The sequence below is a fragment of the Gadus macrocephalus genome, chromosome 6, assembly GCF_031168955.1.
Source record: "Gadus macrocephalus chromosome 6, ASM3116895v1".
Classification (NCBI taxonomy): Eukaryota; Metazoa; Chordata; class Actinopteri; order Gadiformes; family Gadidae; genus Gadus; species Gadus macrocephalus.
This window is the reverse complement of record NC_082387.1, coordinates 9,138,134-9,156,195: the sequence shown is the minus strand read 5'-3', so window position 1 is coordinate 9,156,195 and position 18,062 is coordinate 9,138,134. Positions and strand designations below refer to the sequence as shown.

Below are 18,062 nucleotides of genomic sequence, written 5' to 3'. Positions count from 1 at the left end.
CGGCGACAATATGACTGTCTCCTTATACTTCCGGATCATGGCCCCCGGGAAAAATCTCGGGCATGCGCAGAATGCAAAAACCGATTCCATGCGATCCGACCCGATAGATGCACACTTAATTCGACTAACAATCGAAGAATCTAGGTGTCTTAATTAGACTATGAGTAACTCGATTCGATTCGATTATAGTGTGACTAAGGTGTATACATGCATCTTCATAATCCAGTCATAGTTGGACTAACCCAATAATTCGATTTTCCTGAGGGTCATGTAAACGCACTGTGGGGGTTTGTTTGTCTATTGGCAGGTTCAGAGCATAGAGAGACTGGCATTGCTGTGTGTGTTGAGTTATTGTTCCCGACATCGTCACCGAGACGTGTATGTTAATTAGTTAAATTTTGTGTGTTTTGATTTGTCGTGTGTGCGTTCGTTAAGGGCAATTCTCAGAGTTTTGCGGTGTAAGGGGAACGTAACAGCTTAATCTGGGCTACCGCCTCGTCCTTCCCGCGCTGCTAGCCACAATATTCAACCTTTTTAAATACTATTTTTTACAATGAAATTCAATGGGAGGATGGCAGAGCCGTCCGCCCATTCTTTAACACTTCAACTACTTCAGACATGTCAATCTTTTATCATTAGCCTTCGTTCGAACGTTTAATAAATCAACACACTTGTATTTCAATAATCTGAAAACAGAATTTCAATATAATTCATACTTTTTTTCAGAATCACAGTTAGTATGTATAAATCAAGCTTTATGAGTCAAGCTGACGTTGATAGTTCTCCGGTTGATTTTCTTTTAGTTCTAGTAAGGACATTTCAAGTTGAAGTTCTACGCATATGTAAGATCATTTTATGCATGACTATTTGGGGGTTGTTTTATTTTAGCTCATGTACCAAACATGCATTTTCTATGGTTGTGTCCCTGCACTAGGGGTGCGCGCGTGTGTACCGTGAAAGTTATTAAGTCGCTTTCAGGTGTTTATTGTACTCACCTATGGTCTTTTACATGGCGATTTTATGTATTGTGTATAGAGAGATAGATGAGAGGTTCCTTGTATACCACATAACTTAATAGTTAGTAATCAGGTTGTTATTCAAACTTGATCACATAAGCTATTTGTTTAACCCTTCACTTTATGCAGAGTTGCACACATTTACAATGTTTAATGGTGTGCATGTTTACATTTTCGATTCTATTTGGACTGTTCAAATCCCTTCACTTGATTTAACACATTTAACATTGCTTTACGTCTTTCAACTATGGCTTTACTAAAACATATTTTCAACCTCACTTTGCACTACAGCACTCAACACCACATTTTCTCACTTTGCACTACAACACATTATTTTCTGCAGGAAATGCATTTTCTGGTGTGTCAACCAAATCTCAAAGAGAAAGAAGACTTCTCTTTGAGATTTGGTTGAAATATTAGCATAAATCCTTTTCCTATTTGTATGCTAAAAGTAGCCTAAAACCAGCCTATACTGGTCATTTCTGGATTTCATCTCAAGTACTTATTTCATAGTGTTGGCCACATTATCTAAAGTGTAGCCTACATCATCAAAGGTTTATCTAAAAGGCTTTCCTCCCATTGATGCTTTCTATTCTTAAAAGCTGTGCAGAAAGGCAAAAACAAGACATTAAAGCTAAGTGGCAGTCAGTCTTTAATAATAGCCAAGTCAATTGTTTGTTCAAGTTGAGTCCTTCACATGACCGCAAAGATGTAACTGACCAATAAGTTTAAATCCTTTCTATGACAGGTGAAACAAAATTTTTTGAAATACAACCAGGACTTCCATTTAATTTGTTGACTACACAATTACATGTTATACCAATCAGAACGTACAGAGATAACTAGTTCAATTGTAAAATTCAACAAGATTAGCGTCTGATAGAAACATAACATTCATTTTACAATCAAAATATTTGCACAAAAAAAAGGGCAAAATTAAAATACAAATATTTCATTTTAATATTTTTAATTCACAAGCACAAAATCACTCAATTATGTCATCAAATCTATTTAAAATGACAAAACTGAAGGATAAAAGGATGACCCCAATCCAACCCCTCCCTCCCCATTTATTTGATTATTTTAGTTATTCTTTTAAAGCAAATACAACAGATTCCTGACCGAACGAAAGCTGCACATTGAATCTTGGATAACAAGACTATTTAAGAAGGCACAAAACAGACAGGTTGCACAAAGAACTGCAGCAGAAGCTTATAATATACAACAGAATAACCCGGATAGGTATCCCAGTGCCCTTAAATCTTCTCACCCAGTTGTAATATACAAGCAAGCTCTCGTCTATCGGCATCAGCTCTCAGACATAACGTCCCCGTCCCCCCCCCTCGCAATAATTGTAGAAACAAGTGCATTTCAGTTATTTTTTATCAAAGAGATATGCATACAGCAAGTGCCACAAGTATCGGGACAATAGTTAAAATATAAACAAAATGTAAATACTGTGTGTGTGTATGTTTAAATCGACAATGGACTGAACCAATCATCTGATACGTCTTTATATATGGCCTTGAAATGCAATAGACCAAAAAGCATATTTGTTTGCATCCGATGTTACTGCTAGCACCCGATACCCCACCGCGCCACATGTACAAATTGTGAACATGTTTTGATCCAAAGCAAGCTACCGAAGCAGCAGCTACCGTACATTTCTAATATCATACCGTTATTTACTTTTATATGTATTTGGGTAATTGCCACTAGAGCCTGAGAGAATCTATTTACGTAGATTCCACCAAATCTAGCATGAAAAATGTTTTAGTGTTATTAAGACTACATCTTATGTTCAGCGATAAGTTAATGAAAATGCTAAAGGTGATCAATATGAGAGTGCTATAAGTCAAGAGTGCAAGGTTTACTATGAAATATCATTTTTTGGACCATTTGTAAAGAAATTAAATTGTCGGCAACTTCTTGCATTGATCCTTGCTTGGAGAAGATGTCGATATTTACAGTCATGATTCAATTCATTTCAAATGAAACATTTAAACAGAACACAGTCATTAATAGGCAATTATTGGTCAAACAAAAAGGGATATTGGTCTTCAGATCCATTGCAGTTACATCTACACCAAAGTGTGCAATTTAAAGCAAAACAAAACAACTGACTTCATGAAATATGCAACCTGAAAATATCTTATTGAGTCAAACTTTTTTGTAGTAAGCATGCCTGGATTCCATAGTTTTTCTTGCACGGGGAACAACATGAATTTATGCAGGGTTGTAAGCATGCAGCTTACTCTCCCTTTCAACCACTTCGGGACATGGTTTAGCATGCAGTTGCTAAACCATGGAACATGGCAACATAAAGAACAGAAGTAAAAAGAAATACAGCAGTTGTGAATTAGAGAAGCTTGTCTAAAAACCAAAACACAAATGCTGCAAAAAAAAATAGAACACACAAGAAGCGAACAACAATGACAAAAGGTAAGAAAAAAAAATACCAACTATATTGTAAAAAAAAAAAGCTAAAAAAGAAACGAGCACCGTGTCATTGAGAGATGAAATGAAAAACGTAAAAGAAAGTAGCTGGGTTTAGTGGAACTGCATACTTGGGTGGCACTTAACATTGTCTTTGTATACAGAGCTTTTAACAGTCATGCAAGGGCACAGTATTCTCTCGAATGAGGTGAGTATCAACAAGATGAGACTATGAGAAACGCAACATTTGATATTTATAGGATATGTATTCATTCGTGAAACAATGGGAGGCAGAGTTATATCTCCTTTAAACTGGTTCCAGTGGATAACTGAATTCATATGCTGATGCATGGATTGTCTCCCGTTTAATTAGGTAAAACCTTCTACATAGAGGAAAGCTTGAGATCATAATTGGCCTAAATAAAGAAACCAAAAGAGAAACCTCTTTCCTAAGTGGAGAGAAATTGGCACTTTGAGACCATGAAAGACAACCCACTAAGGTCGCACACGATAAAGCCTTAAGGATACCATGATGATCTGTTTGCTTTTCAAAACGTGTATTTGAAAAAATATAGAACTTCTATAGCTCAAATGCTCATCCTTACTGTCAAGAGATTGTAACCATTCCGGTATGTGAACCAACTTGAATATATATATATATTTTTAAATGATTCAGATTTAACCTGCCCGGTCCAAAATAATATGTTGCAAATAAGAAAAAGCATGCAATTTATTGCCATCAGTTAATCAGGCAACGGTTTAGAAAAAAATAAAATAAATAAAAACCTTTGACAGACATGATTAATTGTTAATTAACAATTTATGTTCATCTTCATTTGATGGCGCCACAATATTGGTCATATTGTGTGGCCATCGTAACCTGTAGAGAAGAGCAAGCGTGAAAAAGAGTGAGATTGGTCGAAGAGAAGAGAAGCATAGAAGAAGTAGAAGAAGATTGATTGACTCCTGACGCCATTCCTGAGCAAAGTGGACTTGGCGGGCGAAAGCCAGGGAATCCAGGCGACGCAGATAAGGGGAGGACGGGGAGGACGGGGGAGAGAGGAAATGGAAAGAAAAATACACAAAAGAGCAATTTGAGGCTGAGACAAGCAGTGGCATCTCGTAAACCGGTCCAGAGGCATCTCGTAAACCCGCCATCTGTAAGAACATAGGAGAAGGGTCTTATTTTTTTCCGAGTGCTTCTGCGTAATTGTTCTTGTGATATCGTACAACATGGGGACATGCTACATACCGCTGTGAGCTGTTAGGACCTGAAGGCGGACTGGAAGCGGGCCGTTTCTGCAAAGATCAGCTCTTTCAGCGTCTCTTTGGGCAGGTCGTCCAGCTCCATGTCGAAGGTGAAGGGCGTCTCGGCCACGGGCTGCCGGGACCACAGAACCACGTGTTCACCGTGCGTCCGATTTACAATAACTTTAGCTGCCTTTGCTTCAGCTCCTGCTTTTAGTTCTTTATGAGGCAGCACTTAAATGTGGTGCACGGAATTAGCAGGACTGGTCATTTGTTTTAATAATTGCTGTCAATTGCTACTTTCTCTAACCTATTTGAATCGGGAGCAGTCTCCACCAACTCGACTCCTTCGCAAAGGCAATGGTTCTAAATGCAATCAAAATCACTTTAATTTTCATTGAAATCCATCCTCAACGATTCAACTCATCGATAGAATAGACACTGACACTATGTCTGAAAGCAGCTATTAAGTAAACTGCATCCTCAATGGTCTATTCGTCGTGTCATTGGGAAATCGTTATGTGTCTAACAGCGGGACCTTCCAGGAACGGAGAGCTAAATGAGGGATTGAACAGCATTGCTTGGCTAATCGACGGAAGCCTATAACTTCATCATCTATTTTTTGTGGGGAATATACAGTCTTCTGTGTGCAATTTGCTGTTTTGTTTTGCTTTCGAATTAAGGTCCTTTATGTCGGTTTGATAATGCCATCACCCTTTGTGTAATGGCAGTGGAACTATCCAATCATTTCTTTTCGAAGTAGTCTAGTAAGTTACAAGATTTCAGGTAAGAAATCATCTGAAGTTTGGCAGCACTTGAAAACCATAAAATATTTTTTTGCAGTACTGCTAAATTGAATGATGCCGCAATTATTCCATATGATGAAGCATGTCATTCACATGTACTTTAGATTTGTAATCTGTCAAACGCTTCTACATTCCCTTACCTATTCATTTCAAATAAAACCTTCGAAACAGAACATTAATACGCAATTATTGGTCAAACAAAAAGGGATATTGAAAATAACTGACAAAACGATATCGTTAAAAGTAAAGAAGGTAACTGAAATCATAAGCACCGAGTCATGGAAAAATTTAAGTCTGGAATAATATTGTCATGCTCAGAATGGTAATCTGACTGTTTCCAAGACCAGCCACTGTTTGATGCTGACATTTTCATCATAGTCTGAAAAGCTCATTTGTTTTTCGAGGCGAGCATTTGGCGGAGGTTTCACCAATCAACTATACAGCTGCAGAAAAAACCCTGAACATTTTCAAGCGATTGAACTACGCAAAAGACCCATATGACAAAATATCTGATTCGGCATTCAGTCGACGATGGGTATTGGCCTACGAATCAGATGCAACCATGCAAAACCTTAAGTCGAGGACACCCCGACACTGACAAGAGCTCTCACCTCGTCCGTGGGGTCATAGTACTGCTCGAGGTACGGGTGCGCCAGAGCCTCTTCCACCTCAATCCTCTTGTGGGGGTTAAAGGTCAGCATCTTGTCCAACAGATCCAGCGCTACGGAGCAATGGTGAATAAGGTGATCAATTACCTCCTTGTGTACATTTCCACCTTTTGTTACTTTAGAGCAACAGGTAAAGGAGAGGAAACACTTCTGTGGTTTGCCCAGTAGGGGGCACCAAGGCACCTGGTTTCGTGTTTTGTACTTTCATCTCAACAGAGGCCTATAATTGTTCTATGTAGAAAAATTGCGAGGTGGTGCTTTGCCAACACAATGTGGTGAATATTGAAATGACAAGGCGACCCAACCTATCTATTTAGTATCTATGTTGCCACATCCGGGAGCCTTCACTGAAAAAACATGACCTAATTCTGTAGACTAGAGGATACACTCTGAGTCGGACTGACAGCTACCTCATCAAAAAAATTTGTGGACAATGTGCAAACACGGAAATAGCAATGTTTTGCATACTAGATGAAAGAAAAAGTGTCAATCTCTCATGGAGAATGAGAGTAGAACAACATTTATGATTTTACCTCCTAGCTGAAAGAAACAATTCTATCTGGCAACACCGGCCGTGACGGACATGTTCGGGAGGGGCCGGGACTTGATTGGTCCAGGCTAAAGTCAATCGATGACTCACGGGAAGCGGGTGGGGGGGGGGGGGGATGAAAGAGGGCTCTGACCTTTTGGGTCGGCGGTAGGGAAGAGGCGGTTCCAGGGCACCTTGCAGCGCAGCGGCAGAGACAGCAGGTAGTTCCTGGCCTTGATGTTGATGATGCAGTTCAGGTCTTCCTGGGAGGGGGAGCCCAAGATCCCTGGAGGACAACAAGCGAGACACTCCACCCTTTAGAGAGGACTCGTGGACTCGTTTCGATAAAACAGGCCCGGTATGACAATTTTTCGGGCTCATGGGATATTTAAGTCGAGAAAATGCTTTTTACTTTTTAACTTTTTGTTTGTTCACTGAGAGATACCAGGAAGTGGCGACTTATGGTTATGCATGCTAGGAGATCAAAGGAAAACGCAGTCAACATTTTGATAGATACATATTAATAAATAAATAAATAAATATTAAACCTTATGCAAGTACATTATTTGAACGGTGAACACTGCAGGATGTAGCTTCCGGATGCAGACCTTGATTTCAGTGCGTTTCTAGTGATAAGAGCGGCCTGCATTTAATCACAGACCACACATGAGTGCAATGGTGACTTTTACCCAAAATGTGGTTGAGCTGGTCCAAGTAGTGTTTCCCAGGAAATATTGGCCTGTTGGACAACATCTCAGCCAGAATACAACCCACCGACCAGATGTCTATGGACTTGGTATAACCCTGCGGGAGTAAGAGAAGAGCCGGTCACACCTGGGAATACATTATACTTCTATGGTGTACATGTTCATTTAGGGACGCTAGACTGAGGACGTTTTTCTTCATTGTTGTAGTGCGCTTCTCCGTTCACACGACTTCCCTGGGGAAGCTTGAGAACCTCATGATATTTCACATTTTAAACGTGACTTTTGGGAATGGAAATACAGGAAGCCGAGATTATGTTTTCACGTTCTACGTTTTAGAGGAACGCAGGGAGCCCATAGTTTATGGATCCAATATCACTCCCTCCCTTGGGTTGGAAGAATCCCATAATGTCAAACACTCGAATTACTAATTCACATTTTCTCAACTTTATTCCCCCACAGACCAAACTTGGATAAAGTGAATCCTCACAGAGTTTCAACGATAGCTTGCATCTCAACAACCCGTACAACACGTACAGTACTGGAAACCCCCCCCCCCTCAGGGGGGTTTCCAGTAAAGGACAACACGGTGCGGTGGTCTGGGCTCACCTTGGAGTTGAGCATGATCTCTGGCGCCCGGTACCAGCGCGTGGCCACGTACTCCGTTAGGAACCCCGTATGGTCGTGGTCGGGATCGGCCACGCGCGCCAATCCAAAATCACAGATCTGGAGAGAAGTGACGTTGATAGAGAGACACAGAGAGAGAGAGAGAGAGGGAGAGAGAGACATAAAGAGACACAGAGAGAGAGAGAGAGACAGAGAGAGACAGTGACAGAGAGACAGAGAGAGAGAGACATAGAGAGAGAGAGATATAGAGAGACACAGAGACAGAGAGAGACAGAGAGAGAGAGAGAGAGAGAGAGAGAGAGAGAGAGAGAGACATAGAGAGACACAGAGAGAGAGAGAGAGTGAGAGAGAGAGAGAGAGAGAGAGAGAGAGAGAGAGAGAGAGAGAGAGAGAGAGAGAGAGAGAGAGACATAGAGAGACAGAGAGACAGATATAGAGAGAGACACAGAGAGAGAGAGAGAGAGAGAGAGAGAGAGAGAGAGAGAGAGAGAGAGAGAGAGAGAGAGAGAGAGAGAGAGAGACAGAGACAGAGACAGAGAAAGAGAGTCTGTGGTTTAGATCACATTTTTGAGATCAAACAACAGTGGCGGATGAAGAGAAAGGATCCTAAACATTTCTTTGAGCGCAACTGACATTCACTTTTACGGTGGGTGGAAATAAAATGAGCATATTAGCAATAATGCTCATAGAGATATTCATAACCTACATATATACATATACTGTATATATATATATATATATATATATATAGCGATATTCCCCTTATAACCTTTGAGTGCTTTTAAAGAGGCTGGACCCCAGTGTGTGTGTGTGTGTGTGTGTGTGTGTGTGTGTGTGTGTGTGTGTGTGTGTGTGTGTGTGTGTGTGTGTGTGTGTGTGTGTGTGTGTGTGTGTGTACCTTAAGATCACAGGTGGTGTTTAGTAGGAGGTTGGAGGGCTTGAGGTCACGGTGCAGCACGTTAGCCGAGTGGATGTATTTGAGCCCTCTCAGGATCTGGTAGAGGAAGTAGCAGATATGGTCGTTGCTCAGATGCTGGGTCTTCAGCAGCTTGTACAGGTCCGTCTCCATTAGATCCTGAACGATGTATCTGCCCGCCGACTGGTTAAAGAACAATTTCCACCAATGTTTGATATTGACTTTATTTTTCTGGTTTTTTATTTTATTTATTATACTATATTATTTATTTTTCTTTAACTTAGGAGGGGGGAGGGGGATTCTTATGAGCTAGTTTTGTTTATCCATCTGAGAATCTATCAATAAAAAAATAATTTCCGGCAAGTTTAGGAAATCCTTCATTATAAGCCCAGATGAAGAACATAGCGTATTTATTTTAAATAATGAACAGCCTTTCCCTCTGGGTTTGAAATCATTTTCGATGATTTAATCGACCACAGATGTGAAAGGCACCCTGGGTTTCTTTGTAAATAGCGTAATACCTTGCTAATATTCCAGGTCCCTTTCTTTAGACAAGACCACAAATAGGACTTAATTTGGACATGAACTTGAAAACATTATAATAACTTGCCAGTTCCCTTTATAAGGAGAGGACATATACAATGTTCACATTTAAGACCATCCTTCACAAATGCGTTTACATCGCGGAATCATGTACTAATTTAAAATTGCCTTAGTATAAAGCCCAAAGGACAAGCAAATTTCAGTTTATAATTGTAGACGCGAATATAGCGGGACAGTATCTCAATGCTGGCTTCGTATTGGGACCCTTTGTTTGCGTCGCTTTCAGCCAGCGCTTTGAACCAAGATGACTGCCTCGGGAATAAGGCCTGTTGGGGTTCTCACAAGTCAAATTGATGCCATTTTTCCTTTTTCTTTTTGCATTTTATGCCTTATTATAGAATGAGATCGACGGGAAGCTTTGGGAGAGAGAGGGGGAAGAAATGCAGCAAAAAGGACCTTGAACCTGGGACACTGCGGTATTAGGTAAGGACTAGGCCTTCAAGGGGAAAGCGCGCTCTACCCGGTGATTCACCGGGGCGCCCCCCGAGACAGGTCTTTTAAGGTGAAAGGATACACGTCCTTCATCTGGTCGATGGTGGGCGTCCGGATGATGTCGTTGATCCCGATGATGTTCTCGTGTTTGAAGCGCAGCAGGATCTTGATCTCTCGCAGCGTGCGCTGGCAGTACGTCTGGTGCTCAAAGGGGCTGATCTTCTTGATGGCCACCCGGATCTTGTTGTCGCGGTCGTACGCAGAGCTGGATACATAAAGAATACACACAGAAAAGTGAGTTAAGAGGTCACAAAAGTGTTGTTTTTTCATTCCATCGGAGGTGTTGAATGTCAAGATGTGAAAGTCCAGCATATAAGCGCATCTTAAACAAAATGACTCAGATTCACAGAACTGTTGGTCAGACACATTCGACCTAGTTGACTCGACACACACAAACGTATCTTCACTTTCACATCCTTTCCAAGTACGTAGTTATTTACTTCAATAGAGTTCAGCGAATTCAGCGCTTTGAATCACTTATGGGTTTGTGGTGGATTGTGCAATGGATGGGTGCCATAAAAAGGTTAGAGTCAAACATTGCTGACCTAGTAGCACAGCCAGCTCCACTGCTTCATGCTACTACTTCTACCGTGGCTATTTCCGGAGCTACAGGTTGAGGCTAGAGAAATAGCCCGCCGCAGCAGCAGTAGCCTGAAGGGCTAGATAGCTAGCTGGTTCAGCCCGTATTAGAGCCTCCATCAGCACCAACACTACACCTACGCTGCAACGCCTACTGCACACATGCTGTAGAGTCAAGGGTGTTTCCACGCACGCACGCCACGCACACATACAAACACACACACAGTGTGTGGTGGAGTTACAACAAGAATGAGTTGCTATAGTGATGGATTAGTGAGAATGCAATGTAAACAGAAATAGTGCCAATGTTCTAGTGAAGAGGTCGACCTTGCTTTCCTTTTGTTGGACATAATGAACACAGCTAAAAGAAAGAGTGCTTCTTTCATGAAGATAATGTCGGGGCTCTGTTCGTCTGACCAAGGCCATCTGAAGCACAAATGCCTGTCATTTACAACATCAGGCAAGATATAGACTTAGCGACACACGCTTCATACTAGATGAAATGACATCACACACAGAATCAGCAGTGTTCAGCTATGTGGAAAAGTTGATATAGATCCGATCACAATGTGTGAATTCATTTGATTTGAGTACCTACGATTTCCATTATAATATTCCAGCGGAAATAACCCTTAAATTGCTCCAATTGAATTACCGTCAAGCCTGTTTTATACTACTCCTTCCCACAGCCTTATGATCCGATCGACTCAGTTAACCGGGTTTATTCGGAGACAGGGTGTGTGTGTGTGTGTGTGTGTGGTTGTGTGTGTGAGCAATACGGCACACGGCACGAGGCAGATTACATGTGGATCAGTTCCACCACTGTGTTGTTCCTCTCGAGGCATGCTCAGTCGCCCGTTGCCCAAGAATGACATCGAGGAGGAAGAGGAAGACGAGAGGGGAGGGGGGCTGGTGGGGGTCTGTTCACAGTTAGTTTCCAAGGAGATTGAAACACAAGGCTTTACACTGCAGCCTCTGTAACTTGTTATGCAATACGGCTGTTACCACGGCGACGTTGAAGGGGCTCGGTAGAAGTGCTGTACCCGCAGGCTTTGTGTAGCGCCCGGCGCACGAGCCAGCCCCTAAATGTATGTTGCACGCACATGCGCGACATGCATCGTCTTAATCAAATGTCATGGGCACGCGTCCAAGCAATATCGGAGAATAACAACAGCAGGAAGAATACAGTTGAGCCTTTCGCCAACCTAGTTTCCAATATGTTAATATGTATCTCGATTTTTCATCAAGAGCTTGAATGAGCCCTAACAATTATCATCATAGCAATAATGTTACAGTCTAGAATGGTGGTTCTCAACCTTTTGAGGGCTAATTAGCCCTGTTGTGCATTAATACACAACAGCACTTCAATACATTTCTCACTAAGTGTTGCTGTCAACTGTGCCAGGTATACAGGATAGATACTGTATATGTGGAATTTCAACTAATTTCAGAGCACACCTAGCCTAGCCTCTTACCCAGTGGTGGCGAAAGTACACACATTCTTTACTCAAGAAGAAGTACAGATACTTGTGTAAATAAAGACTCTGGTAAAACTAGAAGTACCGATTCAACTTCTTCTAAGTAAAGGTCGAAAGTACAGCCTCTGAAATCTACTCAAAGTATGCAAGTAAAAAGTATTCCTCTGCTATTTCAACCGGCTGTTTCTCTGCAAAGCTAACTGAACCTCATGTCATATTAATGTAATTCGAAGATTAAAGTCATTCATTCTGACTTTAAATAAACAACATGCTGTAACTAATGAACATTAACTAGGGCTGTTAAGCGATTGAAATAATTCATAATTCATAATTCAATCGCAAATCTTTTTTCTATGCTAAATATCCCTTGATTTCTTTGTCCCATTAATTGTTCTCATTTTAATGCTCTTATCAACATGGAGAAGTGCATCGGCTTGCCTTGTGCAATTTTTTTTATGGATAACAACATTGGCATATACTGATCAAAACAGGACGATACAAAAAAAAAGCCTATAGTGCAATTAAACGATGAACATACAAACATACTGCCTTGAACATAGCAGTCAGGCTACTGCTTCTTTGTTTTGAGCCAAAGAAAAAAATAAAAATAACGCCGTTAAAATTGGTTTGCGTTAACGCCGTTAATAACGCGTTTAACTGACAGCACTAACATTAACTTCTTAATTTCTCTGCGGAGGAGAGTCTCCCACTCATCTCCGTCCTTGACGGCGTTATGGTCTGTCGTTCGTGATATGCACTGATGGACAACCAAGGGACCGTCTTTTCTATGTTTAATCATCCCATTCATTTCGGTTGAAATCAGTCTTGATATTGAGAGGGCGCGCAATGATGCAAAACAAAAATATTATAGATGATTCCCCTCAAATGCATTAAAACTGAAGAAAAAACTTGTTTTGAAAATTATATTAGTAGAAAGAATAGATATTTGTGTTAAAATATAGGGAGTTAAAGTAATACCTGAAGACTGTACTTAAGTATAGTAACAAAGAAGTTGTACTTTGCTACTTACACCATCTGATCATACCATGTTGCTTACATGTTGAGATTACTTCATTTTTATGTAAATGCATTACATATTTTGCATCACAATTTGCAAGGCCAGCCTGGAACTGGCCTTATATATTTATCATAAATTCTGTTGGAGAAGTTTATGAAAATACAGTAAGCTAGAGATACAACGGCATCAATATGAAGCCTGACGGCTAAACGTAACTAGCCATAAGAGAACCTGCTCACTCCAAATTTCAAGAAATGTTCTTCCTGCAACCAAGTTTGTTCTTTCATTTTTAACATACCATTTTCTCCCCACATTTAAGTTGGCGTCTTGTTAATATACACACCTTTTTTCAAAAGGACACCCACATCATATAGTGTTCTGGGCAAGTAGGCCCTAAAGCTACTCTGTTATACAACAGGCTTAGCCTAATAGACATCACAAGTGGAAAAATAAGTAAAGCCAGTCTATAAACAGATATGGCTCCACTGTGAAAACACTAACAATCCAACCCAGTTTCCTCTATGTAAAATAAGAAACTAAACATGTGACAAGCTCTGTGTTTGTGGTAAAACACATCAAATACATTTGAATATACAATATAAAATTGTTACTACTGTTTGTTTGCTATAACTGCGTAATAATGGATATCTATCTACTACAGCAGAGCCATACAAGTAGACCGGCTAAAAGCTCAGTCGCTATACCCTTGTTCCATAAAGATTTATTTTGCCTATCCAGGCCATGTTTACCCCACACAAACCAAACCACTGGTTTAAAACTGTCAGTGTGAAGAAGAAGAACTATAAATCATCTCACTACCACTTGGGCTCTCTCACATAGCAATGTCGCGAGATGCTTCTATACTTACCTGTAGACCCGAGACCCCTGCAGGCTCATACAGTGGCATGAGAGTCAGTGTCCGTGTTCAGAGCCCAGAAGAACCCAACCGGGCCTTACAGTGGTCCTAATTCATGGCCTGCTTGGTTCTAGCTGGGTGGCCGGGCTTGAACCAGGAGAGGGAAACAAGATGGCCGCTGGTGAATAAGGCCCAAGGGGGTGATTTCTTCAGAGCGGTTTTCTGCTCATTTTGGAAGCTCAAGGGCTCATTCTATACTAGGGGTTCTAAAACAACGTCATATCCCTAACCTTACCACCGTCATATCTCAAACGAAGACCATGTTTATGCGAGCCCTGCAGAACGTCAAAATGATATGCTGTGACGCTAAAGTAAACAGTTTTGAGTTTCTTATCAACAGGGTCATAGATTCGACCTCCCAAGAAGTCAGAACAAATCTTGTACTCTTGGATCTCGAAGAATTTGTTTCAGGGATAATTTTGCAATGATGAATGTAACAGCAAGATTGGCAGTATTTTGGGATGGATTATGAAAATGCCCAAAAAGGTATGTCCAAAATAAAACTGATAACAATAACCACAATCATACATGAAATACATCGCAACACACCTCAACAGCTTTTTTTTTATTTTTTTATTTTTTTAACCTTTATTTTTCCAGATAAAACATTAAGAACAGTTTCTTATTTACAATATTGATCTGGTCCAAGAGCTTGAAGACAAAGCTGAATATATGAAAAGTATTTAATGCTGGGATAATCCTACCACGGTCTAACACAAATAATGCTGGTAGGTTGCAAGTTTGAACAAAAACTACACCTCGTCACGGGGACGCCTTTAGACCAGTGTGAGTCATGGATCTGACGTGAACCATGAAACTCAAAATCGTTTTTACTGAAACTCAAACGTTTCAGTAAAACCGATAAGTGAACCAATAATAGCAGCCCTAGATCACGGACAGAGCTTATTCCCAAAATAAGAATTGGAGTCAGAAGTATGCCCTACTCGTCTCATCGCCTACTATAAACATAAAAAGGGTAATATAATATAAAAGAATTCAAAGAATTCACAAATGCCATATTTTTCATTTCCAATCCGTAAAAAATCAACAGGACAACAGAAAGCAGCCTTTATATATATATAAATACACAGTTTGCAAATGCAAATGCGTGAACACATTGTTCAGGACATGTGCAGGCAGCATCCAAACAGCACATAAGGACAACTTCAAGGTGCGTTGGGAGTCTGCGGTAAGGTTTTGTGTGAAACTGTATAATGACACAGATTACAGCTGCCTGTGAATCGTACGACAGCAACGCAGAGTGTGAGGGCTCTCTCTCTCTCTCTGTTTGTCTCCCTCCCTCTCTCTCCCCCTCTCTGATTGGCTTCAGAATAGTGCTAATGATGTCAGAAGCAGAAAGGTTGCCTTGGAGATGGGCGCTATGGTGGCATTTTGAGAGAAAAGATCACAGCAGAACATGACTCTGTACATATGCAGTGTTTCACAATCTGAGAGAGAGCATGGCTTTGGCGCCAAAGATTAGATTAGGGAATGAGATTATAACGCTAGGGTACAATTGGAAATGCGTTAACCACGGTAACGACACAGATTTAAGGCAGTTGATGGCTGCCTTGCATGTGTTGAATGAACGGAGCCATGTTTCCCACTTAATTCCCATGGCTAACTTTTGTGTTGAGGGTTTATTTCTACAACCTTTAGTTTAGTAACATTTATATGAGAGAAGGGAAAGGGAAAATAAGAAAATACACACGGTAAAAAAATGCCAAAGAAGCCAAGAGGAGAGGCTATTTTTAATCAGTAGTCCCTGGCCAAGGGGCATGCATCTTTTTTAGACATCTGCTGGTGAACCTTTCCTTGTAGTGCTGAACTATTTGAGGAAATGATTGAATTGCAATTATTTAGACTAATATTACGATATTTATTTAAAGATCTTTATGTTCTTTCTATTCACTAAACAAGCAATAAATCATTAAAAACTGATCTGTTACTGATCAGTAACTGGAACAAATCCCCCAAAAAATCCTAAAAATCAATTTGCAATTTGCAAATCGAGTTCTACTACATTGCGATGTTGGTTTAAATTCGATTAACCGACCTCCTTGTTATCAATTTCAAGACAGGGGGATATGTGCAGCCCCCTACCTCTATGGCTTGTAAGTGTGCAATCATTTTCCTCTCCAGATGTTCTCGTGCAAGATTCAATTAGAGCGAAAGAGCAAGGTTCACCTGCGTCTTGACGTGCTGTAGCGACACGCAATTAAACTGCCGTGGGGACAATAGGGTCTGCTGGTGACTCGCTTGTGCTGTTGTAGGGGGGATCATTTATGTTTGGATTTACCGAAGAATGGCGATTCTTAACTTCTATGATTCTGAATCTATTCACAACTTCCAAAAAATAATAAGTGGGTTTACATTATGGCAATTGGTTTATATTACCTTTTAGAACTGTAAATAAAACGTAATCTTGTGCACATTTGCCTTAATGCTATCATTTGCCACGGTGCCTTTCTTAGCACACAGCGGACTAGAGTAGATCTTGAAAGTAGCAACCCTGTGTACTGAATCGAGAATCACTTTTGAATCGGGAAGTTTTGTTTCTAGTCCGGAATCCAAGAATTGAAATCGAATCATGGGAGACCGAAAGATATAAAGCCCCTTAACAGTTGTGCCAGGATTGTGTTACTGTTGCTTTTAAGAGGCAAAATGCATTGTACTTCTTAACCGTCTTCCTTCATCTTTACAGTCTGCACTGCAGTATATGCGACATGTATACTTCCACGGATGGCTTACTGTTATTTGTTCAGTTGCCGCTTGCTTACTGGCTGAAAGATGTTGCTTCAGCATCTGGTTGATAAAGTGAAACAAAACTGGCAAACACAAAAAAAGGCGACATTAAAACTTGGAAGCTTGTTCTTGTTGTTCAAACAAGATTGTTCTTGATGTAAAGGGCCATTTGGACTTTGAAGGCAGGTGTATTTGTCTTATCAGAGGGTGAATGGCGTTTCTGTCGTTTGGGTGATTTGTCAGGTGTGTTGGGCTAGCATTGTGGCTATGCACTGTTGGGACATTCTAATCATTTGAAATAATTTTGCAGGAAATCTGATCAGGATCTTGAACCATGACCTGATTAATATGCACCAATGCGCTCATTTACTCATGTTGACACAATCGACACCGATCACAGATAAAATTGCCATTCCCTTCTCTATCGACTAGGACCGGACATGCAGGTCTTACGATTTAAAACAAAACAATATATTAAAAGACCAACTATTCAAATGACCCTCCCCACAAACTCAAGCCTCACCCGGAAAGACTGTCCCTGCCTGTACATCGCCAGGTCTGCTATTACACTCCTAACCTCCCTGAAGAAGAGTACTTATGAGTGGCATAGATTATAATGGTTATTATTTGGGAAAATGCTGCTCCCCTCAGCAAATGAACTTCAACCAAAAATCCCTGTTCCGACTGGTTTTAATATCTGAGTAGTTTCTGGGTTTACTTTATGTTCATCGCTTTATGTTCATGGACTTTCTAATATGGGCCTTTATAGTTTTCCTTGTGATGAATACATAAAGACCTTGAAAGTCTTTTATAACCTTCGTCACTGAGCACTAACATTGGTTAAATTGAGGCTCAGTGTTTGACTTCTGTGTTTGGGCAACAGTATGCAATCATTATGGAAAATAACTTATCTCCAATACAGACATTCTTGATTGGTTAACGCATATCAAAAATGTCAAAATGTATTTTGTCTAGCTTTATTGTTTGCCCTGATTACTGTTCTAATTATGTATTTAAAACCTACTTACAGCGCTGTTAGTGTATGCTGAATTTACAGGGAGCTGATGCAAATATAGTTAGGTTCAACTAAAGGTAATGCAAAAATATGCAATTACTGCACCCTTGTTCTTGCAGAAAACAAAAGGAAATAGAAGTTACCATCCAACAGGAGCGTCGCCACGTGGGGACCAGGGGGGGGCACGGCCACGCCCCCCCCCATGTCAGGAGTTTGGCAACCCCGCTGGCCCCCAGAGTATAAAAAAAAGAATAAAAAAAATCCTT

The 18,062-nt window shown here is 40.6% G+C and overlaps 1 protein-coding gene across 1 annotated transcript in view; it reads right to left on the bottom strand.

The window, feature by feature from the left end:
* Positions 1-1,651: 1,651 nt before the first annotated feature.
* mapk1 (mitogen-activated protein kinase 1) overlaps positions 1,652-18,062 on the bottom strand; it is a 17,782-nt gene continuing 1,371 nt past the window's right edge. Inside the window, exons 2-8 of the mRNA XM_060053884.1 lie at positions 10,068-10,250; positions 8,933-9,122; positions 8,017-8,133; positions 7,393-7,507; positions 6,858-6,989; positions 6,118-6,227; positions 1,652-4,833 (exon numbers count right to left, since the gene is read on the bottom strand). Coding sequence (XP_059909867.1) covers positions 4,717-4,833; positions 6,118-6,227; positions 6,858-6,989; positions 7,393-7,507; positions 8,017-8,133; positions 8,933-9,122; positions 10,068-10,250 — 964 coding nt within the window. The 3' untranslated portion in view covers positions 1,652-4,716. The remainder of the gene's footprint in view (positions 4,834-6,117; positions 6,228-6,857; positions 6,990-7,392; positions 7,508-8,016; positions 8,134-8,932; positions 9,123-10,067; positions 10,251-18,062) is intronic.